This window comes from Melanerpes formicivorus, unplaced genomic scaffold (genome assembly GCF_026170545.1).
Source record: "Melanerpes formicivorus ecotype bairdi unplaced genomic scaffold, bMelFor1.0.p_v2 SCAF_42, whole genome shotgun sequence".
NCBI classification, from domain to species: domain Eukaryota; kingdom Metazoa; phylum Chordata; class Aves; order Piciformes; family Picidae; genus Melanerpes; species Melanerpes formicivorus.
In genome coordinates, this window is record NW_027142394.1 from 4,606,791 (window position 1) to 4,621,391 (window position 14,601).

A 14,601-nucleotide genomic window follows, 5' to 3' on the forward strand; every position below is an offset into this window, starting at 1 on the left:
TATGGGCTCGGACTTTGACAGTCGTGGGTTTAGGAGATATTTATTTAGAAGCTATTTCCTCTTTGTCTAGAAGTCTACTCCACTCTGGGGCAGAGTGGACTAATGAAAAGAATCATTCAGGCCTCTCTTTAGGTATTAGGAAATATGAAACCAATGAAAATTTCATGAAGAACATTAAGGAGGTTGTTGGCTGTGTATCCAAGTCCTGGAATACACTCCACCTAAGAGGAGATAAGATGAACTTCAAGCAGCATTCGCTGAAACCCATAGTGAGGGATGAAATTCAAATTTCCAATCAAATGATCTCAGTTTATAATGTCAGATCCTCCTACATGCACATGGAGCCTCCTGAGGGGGGGGGGAATGGAAGAGTCAAGCATCTGACACCTCCCTGGATCATTCAGAACGACGACATAAGCAGCCCACGAAGTCTGAACAATTAACAGCGTGAGGATATTTACCTGAGGCAGTGTAGTCCCAGTCATAAAAAGAGATTAGAAAATAATTAACTAAAATCATGACAAATCCAGAGAATGTTAACAGGTTGGGAGCAATCCACAAAGGCACTATCTGTTAAAAAAAAACAAAAGAGGGGGAAAAAAAGACAGAACAGATCTAAGACAAATCCTCTTTCAAATCTCCAGGCCTGTTTTAGTTACATATTGAATGTGTTTTAGCAGGAAAGGAGAAGCCTGTACACAGCACCAGCAATGTTCACATCTTTGCACATTTTCCCACTTTCAAATTAAAACACAGTTTTCACCTCTGAAGTGTATTCTCAGGTATATTCCTTTTGCCTGCCCTGTGTGACTGCAGCAGCAAATGTCATCTGAAAATGTTTCTTCCTCTGTCATACATTAGCTTTCTCTTCCCAGCCACCACGTGAGTGCGTGTCTCTCAGCTGAAAGAAGGCTGCAGCACCCCAGTGTGGTAACTCAGCATCCACCTGGCAGGGTTCTTTTTAAGGGTTCTATCCCCATGCTGTAACAAGGAAATTTTCTTCTTCTAAGAGACATCAATAGTTTGCAACTCTAAGCATCAACAGAATTGGACCCTGAGTGCATTACACTTTTAGATCAGAAGATCTCCCTGTTACAAGCAGCTCCAGACTTCTCGAGATAGTAACTTACTGCAGGGTCTCCCTCTTTAGTCATAGAATCATGGAATGGTTTGGGTTGAAAGATACCTCCAAAGGTCATCTAGTCCAACTCCCCTGCAGTAAACAGGGACATCCTCAGGTTGCCCAGAGCCTTGCTGAGCCTGACCTTTAATATCTTCAGGAATGGGGCCTTGACTGCCTCCCTGGGCAGCCGATTCCAGTGTCAAAAATGATGCAGACACCATTAATACCTGTGACCTTGTAGGGTGCTGACAAGGACTCTGTCTTCACCTAAGCCTCTAATTCTTTGTCCAGTTAACTGTTCTCAGCCATTCATCCCCTGTGACTTCAAGGTATTCCTTGCACTGCAGCAGGGGTCCTTTTGGTAGCACTTTCCCCTAGTAACACAGTTTTTCAGATACAATTTTCTATATGATTTTCAGAAGATATTTCCAGGCATACTAAACCATGTCCCTCAGCACTGCCTCTCTGGGTCCTTCAGGGATTCAGCCACCTCCCTGGGAGCCTGTTCCAGCATTTTAGAACTGCTTCCTTGAGAAATCTTCTTCTAATATCCAAGCTGATCCTCCCCTAGTGCAACTTGAGGCCATTTCCACTCATGACTCCAGGTCAAACACCACTCATCACCCACTCTTTGTCAGAGTTGCTCAGCTTTTTGTGGTTCAGTGGACCAGCTATCCAGGGCATGTAATGTGCCTACTGACTCTAGGAAATAAGGACAGGCATTGAAGATATTCTAAACTGGTCTCTTTTAATCTAAAACACAGATCAAAACAGTGTGTTGAGGCAACTTGAGGATGAAGCATTAACATGGATATACAGATGCCATCCAGTGTATTGTTTTTAAATGACTGATTTCTCCTGTATGATTCAGAATAATTGTTGACTATTAAGTGAGGTGCAACAACTGTCTGCTTCCTAATTAGGCTCATCATTCTATATAGGCACAATGTCATTATTAAGTTATTACAAGAAGTAATTTATGCTTGCAGAGTGCAAACAGGACGAGGTTATTTTAATCCACTTTCTTGCCAACATCATGCATTTTAAGAAGGAAACCACCCAAGGGTGGCTTGTTATACTTGCAATCCCTTTGGCTAGGAGACACACCACAAAAAACAGTTACAGGAGATGGATCCTCAGGAAAAGAGCCTCTCCTGCAGTCAACCCCCTAAGCACACTCTTTTGATCCTTACCAAACTTAATCTGTCCAGGTACTTGGGAAGTACTCCAGATGCAAAACCCCTCTTCTTCTATTTCATACCCCTTTCTCTTTTGGTTGGCATTGTGCCACCATCACCTTGTTCCAGAACTCAAAAATTACAGGATGGAAGAGATTAACCTATTAAACATGTTGGAGAAACACAGCCTGAATTACCAATAGCCTAGAGAAGGCTACGTTCCAACCTTTCTCCTCTGATTAACAGAGAGCAGAAGTCTAACACATCAACACACTCCATGATTACTACACTTGCCAGGTGCCACTGGGGAGAATCACATCTGCTCTCTGGCCAAGCCACCATATCCTGGAACCCGTTAAAAACTTGTAGTCACACAAATTACTAACCAATTTCTGCTCTAACAGGTCTACAGCCATTCATGCTAAGAGCCTTAATACCAACAGCAAATGTTCTAATATAATGCACTGTCTGGATACTGAACAGTAAAGTACACATATTTATACAAAGCTCTCTTCAAACTTGAAATATTCCTTAACTAAGTCACTTGAGAGCACTAAAATTCTACTCGTGCTTAATTCTAGCGATAATCAAAGTTCATAAAGTCAACAGAGGAGGAGTTAATTGACTTCAGTGAAGCTGCCACACACCTGCATATCCCAGTGGGGTTTCCTCCTTTTCCACTCATTGTCCTGCACAGATGTGATTTCTCATGAATACAAATAGAGGAGGAATACTGTTTGTGTAGCAGCTAAGTGTTGCTATCCATTAGCTGTCAGGGAGCATGGCTGCCCTGTTTTGTACAAAATGGAAATCTTAATTAAAGGCAAAAGTATGGAGCATTAAATTAGTGGCAGGTGAAATACCTATAGCCAGAGTAGTTTTAAATAACATGCAGAGAAAGCTAATTGTTGCTCTTTAGTTTCATCTCTGGTGAGAGGCCTTGAGCACAAGCCCTAGGAGGAGAGGCTGAGGGAGCTGGGGTTGTTTAGCCTGGAGAAGAGGAGGCTCAGGGCTGACCTCATTGCCCTCTACAACTACCTGAAAGGTGGTTCTAGCCAGGAGGGGGTTGGTCACTTCTCCCAGGCAACCAGCACCAGAACAAGGGGACACAGTCTCAAGCTGCACCAGGGAAGTTTAGGCTCGAGGTGAGGAGAAAGTTCTTTACAGAGAGAGTCATTAGTCATTGGAATGGGCTGCCTGGGGAGGTGGTGGAGTCACCATCCCTGGAGGTGTTCAAGAGGAGATTGGACGTGGCACTTGGTGCCATGGTCTAGTCATGAGGTCTGTGGTGACAGGTTGGACTCGATGATCCTCGAGGTCTCTTCCAACCTTAGCGATACTGTGATAATTGAAGCCATGGTTTAGTTGTCAGGAGGTGTTGGGTGATAGGTTGGACCTGATGATCTCTGAGGTCTTTTCCAACCATGTTGATTCTATGATTCTATGTAACCGTTACTCTCCTTTGATACAAGGTGGAAAAGCTGCCTCCAACAAGAGATCTCGGAGCACTCCAAGCCATTTACAGCATCCAGGCATGAAAGATTACCCTTCACTTTCTGCCTCAGCACCAGAAGTAACATGCTTCTGAAGCACATCCATCCAAAAATCACAGTCAAACTGACACAGGCAGATGATACAATACATAAGGAAGATGTCCTTGGAAGAGGAAAGAGGGGAAAGGAATGCTCAGAATTTCCAGGGCAATTTCTAACACCAGTACACAAATTCTTTGCTTTCCTAGCATCCCTACCACAGGTAAATGAGCTGGGCTATGACAGCATGTTTTCAGTTCTCATTTCTGTCAATATCCCAGCTCATAAATTCTCACACATTCTCTAATGTCAGGTACTTATTCATCTCTCATAGGATAGGAAACATATCATATAATGAATGATGTCTCATAACACAGCTTCCAATACATTCTGTGTTATGGAACATTCAGAAACTTGTGTTGCAATTAGGACTAAATTGCCATATCAAAGGCCAGACCCAAATCCCAAGCCTCTGTTATCTTTTTTTCCCCCCTTTTCTTCTTTTTGGCTTAGCTTTGTGGATTTTAGGCTGGGTTTTTTTTTAACTCCTCTGGAATCTGGTAAAAGTAGTCCCTGTGGAATGTTTGTTTTCACCAGATTAGAAACTAGAAGATAATTGATTTGCATCTGCAAGGAGATGCATTAGGATGTCTGAACTGAGAGGAAATCCCAGGTACCAAGCAGCACATCTGCACTGCCCAGTTCTGATTGAAGATATCACATGGAATGTCTCTTCTTCTTCAAATATTATCCCAGGTGTATTGTATCTCTCTATTCCAATGTACAGTTCTATGTGTCTAGAAATAAGATGATATATTGTAAAATGCAAATTCAATATCAGAATCTAGATACCACAATATTATAGCCTAGATAGAAGATGAATGCCCATGGATCACCTAACCCAAAGTTCAAGTGCATAGTAAAGCCTCTGCTCATCTCTCATGTTGGGACTTCAGAGTCCTGGGGGGACTTTTCTACCTCGTTGTTTTCATCCCCATCATAATACTGAGGAGAACAGAGTCTCTGGACTGAATTATTGAATCCAGTTTCACATATTTGAATTGCTTTTCTCACACATCATGTTCAGGTTGGCTTTTAATTCTTGATAGGTGATATGGACACTTTCATGAAATCATGCTGAGGTTATGAACAGGAGACTGTGATTTTCCTGCTATATCATAGAATGGTTTGGGTTGGAAGGGACCTCCATAGGTCGTAAGAAAGTCTTCATAGAAAGAGTGATTGGCCATAGGAATGGGCTGCCCAGGGAGGTGGTGGAGTCACCATCACTGGAGGTGTTTAGGAAGAGACTGGATGGGGTGCTTGGTGCCATGGTTTAGTTGATTAGATGGTGCTGCATGATAGGTTGGGCTCGATGATCTCAAAGGTCTCTTCCAACCTGGTTTATTCTATTCTATTCAATGCCTTTTCAAGCTGACTATTGATGTTCCAAGAGATGCTCAGAGCCTTGCTCCTGGAAAGGAACAGCCTTACACCCCCAGAACATGCCAGCAGCCAACAGTCTGCTAACTGATGATCTCTGAGGTCTTTTCCAAACTGGTCTGGTCTGGCCTATTCTATTCTTCTATTCTATTCTATTCTATTCTATTCTATTCTATTCTATTCTATTCTATTCTATTCTATGCCATGCCATGCCATGCCATGCCATGCCATGCCATGCCATGCCATTCCATTCCATTTTATGTAGTCCAACCTCCTCTGCAGTAAGCAGGAGCATGCTTAACCAGATCTGGTTTCCCAGAGCCCTGTCAAGCCTCACCTTAAATATCACCAGGGATGGAGCCTCAACTGCCTCCCTGGGCAATCTGTTCCAGTGTTCCACTACCCTTATGGTAAAGAAGAATAAGCAATACCTGATTGATAGAACCCAAAGATGGCAGACCCAGCAGCACTCTGCCCACAAACATCCTTTTTATGTTTGTGTAAAGGTTTGCTTTCAAGTCCGCTCCAGTCTAAAGATTTCCTCTAAAGAGGCAGCTGGAGAAGTCTGTGCTTTCTGGGTGATCAATAAAGCTCATCTTTATCTGAGGTGTAGCCCTTTGTGAGGGGTTTTATTTTTAAAAAGTGCAGCTCATCATACATTCAGGAGAAAGGATCTTCCAATCGCTACGGTGAGCATGGTAACCGCTCTCGTTTGCAGCTTCTCAGAGAAATGCCTCCCTCCCCCCCAGCAAGTGCCCTTGGGAGAAAATGAGACAGCACTTGCATAAAATCCTGTGCACAGCACAGAGGGAAAGCCATGCTGTTGTTAGGTGGCATATGCTGCACGAGAATCATTTGAACTAAGCAAACCCTTCAGTGTCTGCAAAGCTGTTTAATGAAAGAGGCAATAGGGAAAGAAGTGAAAAAGAAAAAGATGCCTTTTGTACAGTGATCAGGGGGGAAAAAAACCAACACCTTGTTTTTCACCTCAAAATCCAAACAGCCTCATTTTATAAACATAGCCAAAGAACCTGTAATGTTTGTTTCCTTTTCCATAGATGTCTTCATTTCAGCTTTATTAATCGAGATGTAGTTTTACATGAAATATATGCTGCATTTCAAACCAATTCCTACACTGCCAGGTGATACTTCTAATAAACAAAATTCTTACCTTGATAATTTTGTTCCAGATGGGCTGCATAATATACACAGATAAAGGATTTGTATCCACAGCACTGTACTGGGAGGGAAAAAAAGCAAAGATGTTAAACAAAACACTGAACAAAGCATATTTCTCCATCACTGAATATCCTTCAGCTTGTAAGGACAATCACTCTCAGGGTGGCTGGTGTAAATACTGAGGCTGAGGGAGCTGGGGTTGCTTGGCCTGGAGAAGAGGAGGCTCAGGGGAGACCTTCTTGCTCTACACAACTACCTGAAGGGAGGCTGTAGACAGGTGGGAGTTGGTCTCTTCTCCCAGGCAACCAGCACCAGAACAAGAGGACACAGTCTCAAGCTGCACCAGAGGAGGTTCAGACTGGATGTTAGAAAGAAATTCTTCATAGAGAGAGTGATTGCCCATTGGAATGTGCTGCCCAGAGAGGTGGTGGAGTCACCATCATTGGAGGTGTTTAGGAGGGGACTTGATAGGGTGCTTGGTTGCATGGTTTAGTTGATTAGGTGGTGTTGGATGATGGGTTGGACACAATGATCTTGAAGGTCTCTTCCAGCCTGGTCTGGTCTGGTCTATTCTATTCTATTCTATTCTATTCTATTCTATTCTATTCTATTCTATTCTATTCTATTCTATTCTATTCTATTCTATTCTATTCTATTCTATATACAGTTTAAAAGCACTGGCCCGCTTTAATTGCCTTGTTACCAACTCTCTGTAGTAACACAAAGGTTTAGGCTGGTGAAATGGCAAAGAGTTCTACAGTCACATTTTACTTTTAAACTCATTAATTTTAGATGATGTCCTAGAAGACTCTGCAGTTCTATCCTTGTCTTGCATTGAATGTTTGCACTACCAGAGGCTGAGCAGCAGTTCATTGCCACTGTGTAGAGTAGATATTGCATGGTCATAAGTGGGATATTATCTCAGAGGTACAAGGCTTTCTACATAGCAACACTGTTAGGATCATTAGCCTTGTTTCCAGCTGCTAAACTACATTAACTCTTCACTTACTGCTTTTGGGGTGTCATTAGGGAATGGGCTGCCCAGGGAGGTGGTGGAGTCACCATCCCTGGAGGTGTTCAAGAGGGGATTGGATGTGGCACTTGAAGCCATGGTTTAGTTAGTCATGAGGTGCTGGGTGACAGGTTGGACTTGATGATCTCTGAGGTCTTTTCCAACCTTATTGATTCTATGATGTAGTTTTCCAATGTACCTCTGTAGAACAGACACAAACCTAAGACACAGTCAGCTTTTTGTTTGTTTCAGAGTTTCCAAAGTCAAGCACCAAAAATCAGAATAGTCTTTCTTAAAAAATAAAAGTAGAATTGCAGCCAGTTTCTGTCTACCCAAAGACATTTCAAGACCAGTCATGCTTCATCTTCCTCATTCTTATGTCTGTGGCTGAACTGTGGTGCTCTGGGCAGGGAAGGAACATTCAGCAGATGTGCAGAAGAATGGAAATTTGCTCTTCCCTCATCAGTAATCTGTCTTAGCCAGACCAAAGGAAACACCCATGGAAAAAAGCACTCTGCTAGTTTTCTTCATGGCACAACTACAACTTGACAAATAAAATCTGCTATACAGTTCAACACGCTGCTCTGCCCTGCTCACAAGAAGCTACTAGCCTCAAGGCCAGGAAATCCTCAGGGTCCTAAAGTTCATGGCTGCTCAGAAAGGCAAATTACTGAGTATGATGCTCACATTATGATCAATGAACAGGAATGTGAGAGTGCACTGAGTCCAATGGAAACAAAAAGTGCTGCCATTTGCTGTTACAGAATTCTGTCATTTTCTGTCATTAACAGACAGAAGTGGAGGATAAGTCTGTTGAAGATTTGTAAGTACAAGACTGATATAGGTGCTAAGTGTTCCCCAGCAAACACTTTCTGCACTAGAAAAGGGGTCTTGAAGGTCCTTATGCAAAGGAGAAGGGCTTGGATTAGTCAGAAAGCTTCTGAAGTTGTAATGTTTGGGAGGGAACAGCAGTAGCGAGGGAACAGGGAAAACTGGCATTAGTCTTACTCCCAAGATCAAAAATGTTTCTGTCCTTGGCTGGCTGATTGGGGTTTTTTATCAAATACCTTGTATTTCCTTGAAAGCCATCTGCTTTCCCTCTCTGAGTAAATAATGGTTTGTAACAGTGCTAGAAAAGACAATACAGACACCAGACACATGTACATGTTGACTTGCATAGCACACACAAGATACGCTTTTACCCTGTGCTCCTGCATCTTAATTTCCACCCATGGGATCCAGCACAGCCTCAAGTCTGTACTGGCCAGCTGTGCTAGGGGGAAGAGGAAAGATGAGAGGTTTAAGATGATGAGAGTGGGGGGAAAGGCATAAAGAGTAGTAAAAGTAAGAGCAAGGAAAGAGAAGTAATTGAGAAGAGTAAGAGAAGGAAAAAATGAGCCAAGGCAATGGTGTGGCTGCACAGAAGATGAAGTTATGGGGTTGGTATTTTTACTTTTATGAGACTCAACAAGGCATACAACGCTTTACATCCAAAGTATTTGTCCCAAAAAATGATCTAATGAAGCTCTGAACATTCATGGGTGTACTCAAACCCATGCACAATTACACCATCATTGGGAAAAATGTCCTGCAGCGAGTAATATCAAATGCAGCACCTCTGCAATATGATTTCATGATCTTGTGGGCTCATTAGCATATGATCTGCAGAAGGAAAATAATGATTACAGAGCTCTTGACATGCTACATTTTGTCAGCTAGCATTACAAGAGGGTGAGGACTAAGAAATGGTGTGCATGCAAAGACGGTCTGTCAGAATTACCTAACGCAGCTGGCCTATGACTCTCCTGCACATCCCCACAGTGGCAGAAAATGTAAGGGTAGTGAATTATTTGGTTCATTCATTTCAACTGCTTTCTCAACAACTTTTAATTACAACCCCACTCTTCTAATCCAAAGTAATATGAAGAAGACTGCAAGATTTTATTTGCAGAACAGAGGGCTGTTGACTCACTGCTTTTAGGTAAGGTGGAAAATGTTCGTTTTCATTGCCTCAGGTGTTCAAGGGCTTTGTTAAGCTGAGGTGATCTGAAAAAGAGACCCAACAACCTGACTGCAGCAGCTAAAGCTGATTAAAACTGCTTTAAAACAATGTTTTGAAGTAAAAATTAGAGGGGAAAAATACCATCTGCAAGACCTCTATGTAATAAAGATGTGATGTGTGCATTCAGTATATAAAAAACTGTCCATGTGCAATCATGGATGGTATTAATAGTCTCCCTAGAAGCTCCAGATAAATAAGCCAAGGAAAGTCTCCTGCCTTAAAGTTTCACAATCCTGTCAAATCCACATGCTTCTGCAGTGAAAAGCCACATTTCTGTTCAATCAATGTCAGCAGAACCCATTATGTTTTGACATCTCGTAGTTAGAGCATGGAAATGCATAAACACTTAACAGAAATCCAGTCTTGTATCTGGACTGATCCTGAACTTCCAGAAAGTAATCATCTAGATCATACTCAGCACACTTTGAGCCAGTATGAGAAAAACAATCAGGCCTTGAAATGTGAGTATCATACATCTGATCTTGTTTCTCTGACCTACCAAAACGAGGGCTGGAATGTAATTTGAGAGGTCTTCTAGCCTTCACTTAATGCAGGATCACATTTAGCAGACATTCAGGAAGCAGATCAAGTTACCAGGAGGTAATGAGCCAATTGCTTGCCATGAACGACCACCCTCGGCAGGTTAAACTAGAACACAGTATCCAGAACTTTGCCAAGAAGCTGTCACTGTTTATTAACACTCAGCACTAGAGTGTAGATCCTCCCTCAGAGAAACTGAACCATTTATTAAGACTGATGAAATAACCCCTATCAACACAAGACTGACATAGCATCCACCTTAAATTTCCCTCCACAAAGCCAGAATTCATGCATGGATTGTCTCTTTTAAAGGGGCATGCATGACAACGAACTGGTTTTTAGGCTCTTACTCCACTCAGGCCATTTCTTACAGATCATCTTTTCTAAGCCTCTTAATATTCCTAATGCCACTCTGTGGGTTGTATGCTGTGTGCCAAAGCAAGCAGGATAGGTTATTCCTGCTGATACCTGAGCAATACATCAGGAATATATGTAACCCCTTGACATATCTCTGACACTTAACACTTAAGAGCTTTTTTCTCTTTAGCAGCCCCAATGCTGCTGACACTGATCCTCAGGCATCTTTTTTTGCAGTTTGGTGTCTCTCATTTTACATTTGAAATGTTGATTTTCCTCCCCTCTAAGCGCTGTACTTTGTTTACTTGGTTTTTTGGTAGTGATTCCTGCCCATTAGATACCTTTTCCAAGAGCATTTTAAATCATAAGTCTATTCCTCAAAGTGCTTTACTAGCCCATGAAAAATTTACTAGAGTAATCTCCCTCCTCTTAATTAATCAAAGTATTGAACAGCAACAGAGCTGGGACAGAGAGACAGCTCTGTAGCTAGGATCCCCTTTCTCAGAACCTCCTGTTTGACAGAGAACCTAAAATTATTCTTTAGAACAACGTGCTTCCATTTCACACTGATTTAATCTTACCTCTACTTACTTATGAGACTGTGGGACAATGTCAGAAGTCTGACTGAAGTGAAACCACATATACCTCATTTACTGGCCCCTGCCATCCTCCACACAGCTACTTGCCCTCTAAAAAGTGGTTTAGGGCACAGAAACTGTGGACACAGCAAGATGAAAATGTGGAACCTTAGACCTTCACTTTTAATGTTATCTCTGATTACTTCAGTCATATTTTTCAAGACCTGTTCTCTGTAGTGTGTTTCCTGGTGGACCCAGCTCTAGAGTACTGTGCAAGGACACATAGGTTGGGCCTGTGGAGAGCTGAATAATCTCTGACAAGGATTTATGAACACATCTTCAATATTGAGCTAAACCAATGTACTGCTTCCAGAACTGAAGCTTGCCTAGGAAGCTGGGTTGGGGCATCCTCCTCTACTATGTGCATCACACTGCAGCATTGTGTTTGCACTAGTGTCAGTGGCTGGATATGCTCTGTACTTTGCACAATTTATCCACCAAACTGATCTTGGAGCTGATCATAACACAGCTTAAAAGGGTAATTTGTGTTATCAACTCCTTCCATAAAGGTAAATTTAGCCTAAAGAAAAGAAAAGTGTAATTTTCACAGAGATGAACTCATTTCTCTGCCATGAATGCTGCAATTGTATGTCTCAGGCACTGTCTGTCTCCTGCTCGCAGCTGGAGGAGGGCCTTGGCAACAAAACCAGTGCAGCTCTTTGCAGAGGGAATGGCAAACTTAATGAATGCAAAGACTTCAGCAACCCTTTAGCATCATCATATCCATGTACATTATGCTGCTGAAGGAAGTTTTCTCCAATGACCAGGCTTTGGTTTATATCACGGAGTGACCCCAGAGCATACCAAATGCATCCTCTCTGGAAAAGCCTAAACCACATGTACTAGGAACACAAAAGTATACCAAATACATGCAGTCCATGGTATTGCACTGGACTGTAAAACCTTCTGAAATCCTTGTAGCATGGACACTGAATACTGAAGGACTAGCTATTTCACTCTGCAAATCTATTCCCATTCATTCTACATGTTAATGGGGATTCAGGGATCCAGTTTTCCTTTTTTCCAAAGCACGTCTCAGGCCTGGGAGGTGGTGAGAAGAAAGCTATGATTGTGGTAGCAGCCCTGGGCATGGGAGGGTGAAGAGGTGGGGAGGAGATCGTGGCAGTGATTAGTGCCTCCTTGCCTGTCCTTTTGCATTTTTGGAGGACTCAAACCCATTGTAAGCAGCACTTTAGGAACAGGCAGAGCTGCCATTGCCTGTTGTGTCCTCCTGAAACCTGGTGCACCAGGAAGGCACTTCAGACATTCCACCAGCCAAGCAGCCCTGACTCCACGCTGCTGTACTGCTCTGGGTGTGACCTGTGTCCTTTGATTTGCCTATTTATTTCCAGGATGTTCCAGACCCACACCACCATGGATGATAGAGAACTGGTGACTGATTTCACCTTCCTCAAACCTGTGGGCACCATAGTTTTCCAGAACATAGTTGAACAGATACTTCTCAAGTGTGTTGGCTGATTCTTGTAGTTAACTACCCAGCATGCTACCACTTTGCAATGCTCCCAAGAAGCCTAAGTAATTTTAATGTACTCAGCTAAAATGTTTTGATACATGATTCTGTCTTTTGGTAATCATTTGCCCTGCAATTGAGAAGTACTACACAATGCTTACAAGCTTTAAAAAATATATATGTTATTTTGATCCTTCCCCATCTGTACTTGTTTGCAGCTACTTTCATTCAACTGATAGGAATGTAATACACACATTCCTTGTACTAGGAACTACAATAATAATGTCTGGTTGTGCTAAAAATAGCTTTTTATTTTTCCTCCAGTGCTCTCAGCCTACACTGCAGCTCCACTGCTCAAGCACAGGCCTGTGCAACTTACGCCCAGTGGCCAGACGCAGCTTGCAGCATGTTTTATTCCACTCACGCAGGAGAGGCACAAACAGGTTGGTACATTGTAATAAGCCTCCGTGCTGAACAAGCTCCTGGTAAGCAACCTGGAGGTGGTTCCTGAAACCACAGGTACTCCACAGTTGCTCACCCCGCAGTGTGCAGGCAGAGCTGCTGCTTTCAGGAAGGGCTTGGTAGCAGGGAGAAGCTGTATGCACTGTTTGGAGGCCAGGCTGGGAGGGTGTGTGTTAAAAGCGAGGCAAGAAGCATGGGGAGCTCGGGGTTAAGGCTGCTTTGGGAAATTGAACATGGGGGGAAAAAAGGTTGGGTGTTGTGCTGCTGGAAGCTGGTGTATTGCCCGTGATTTACCGTGGCACAGGGCAAGCAACCAGGGTGGCATGGCCCATCGCAGCCACTTGCACCCCAGCTAAAGCAAATCTGGACAAGTCCCTGAAAGGCACTCATGCTTTCCTGGGAACAAAACCTAGGTATCTCACAAATCTCCAACATAAGGCTGGTAAATCACCATCTCTTAACGACCCACCCATTCATTTGAATTCTGCAGGGTTGTTATTTACAAACATGAGGTTTAGATCAATCTTTTTTAAAGCGAGCTTTTCTCCTCGTATTTATTTCCCAAAGCCAGGGCATCCCTGCGTGTGAAGAATCGCACGGAGCCAGACAAGCGCGGTCCGTGCACACTGCTGCAAACACCGAATTGCTCTGACCCCATGCTCCTTTAAAATGCGCAGGGCTTTTAGAGGTGCTGCTGCTCACTACACCACAGTTAACTTTATGAACACCCAGTTCCCATCCCTGTACTGCCCGGATGAGAGGGTGGCACAGGGCACCCTGCGAGTGCGCCCTGACCCCGCGGCACAGGTGGCAGCCCGTAGGGACGGCCGTGGCCACACACACAGCGGGACTGGGTGCCCAGCAAGCAGCGAGCTCTCAGCAGCCCGGACGCGCTAACCGGGAGGAAGAGCCGCAGCAGGGGTCGCCGTGCCCCCCGCCCGCCCCGAACGCCGGGGTCCGGCCGTTACCTTGTACCGGCGGAAGCCATCCAGCTGCCGGCTGCTGACATACCGCCACCGCCACATCGCCCCGCCGTGCTCCGCGCCGCGCCGGGAGGGAGGGAGCGAGGGAGGGAGACAGGGCGGGAGGGAGGTGGCTCCGCGGCCGCGCCCCTCGGGCTGGGATCTGCCCCCCTTCTCTCTTCGCTGCCGGGCACCCGCGGGGCACTCGCGTCCCGGCGCGGAGGGGTTACGCGGGGCCGGAGACCCACGGGCGGCGGCCTCTCTCCCGGCGCCTTTCGCCTGCCCACGCCGGCGGGACCGGGCGTTTCCCCGCGGCCCCGGTGCGCTCCTCCGGCCGCGGTGCCAGCCTGCCATCGGCGTCCTTCATGAGCCTTCAGTTTGCTCCCGGCGCTCGGCACTGGGAGAGCAGCAGCCTCCGTGGGCACGGCGAGCCGTCAGCATGGCAACGCTGCGGTGTCGGGCCCGAAACCTTTTTACTGGTCGAAGGCCTGTTAAAGATGCCGTGTTTATGGTATGGGCAGAGAGCTGCCTGTAGAGACAGTATCCAAAACAATGTCATCTAAGTAACGTGTTTTAGAAACAAGTGACACCGAGCATTACAGATTTTACTGGCATTGTTTCCCAGCAATAGTCTGCCTCTTG

General features: G+C 44.5%; 1 protein-coding gene across 2 annotated transcripts in view; it reads right to left on the reverse strand.

Annotated features, from left to right (window-relative positions):
• The window catches only part of LOC137451353 (ethanolaminephosphotransferase 1-like), a 49,221-nt gene extending 35,159 nt beyond the window's left edge, over nt 1-14,062 (reverse strand). For both annotated transcript variants that reach the window (XM_068158785.1, XM_068158784.1), the window contains exons 1-3: nt 13,966-14,062; nt 6,448-6,516; nt 462-570 (exon numbers count right to left, since the gene is read on the reverse strand). In XM_068158785.1, coding sequence (XP_068014886.1) covers nt 462-570; nt 6,448-6,516; nt 13,966-14,022 — 235 coding nt within the window. In that variant the 5' untranslated portion in view covers nt 14,023-14,062. The remainder of the gene's footprint in view (nt 1-461; nt 571-6,447; nt 6,517-13,965) is intronic.
• Between the last annotated feature and the right edge of the window lie 539 nt (nt 14,063-14,601).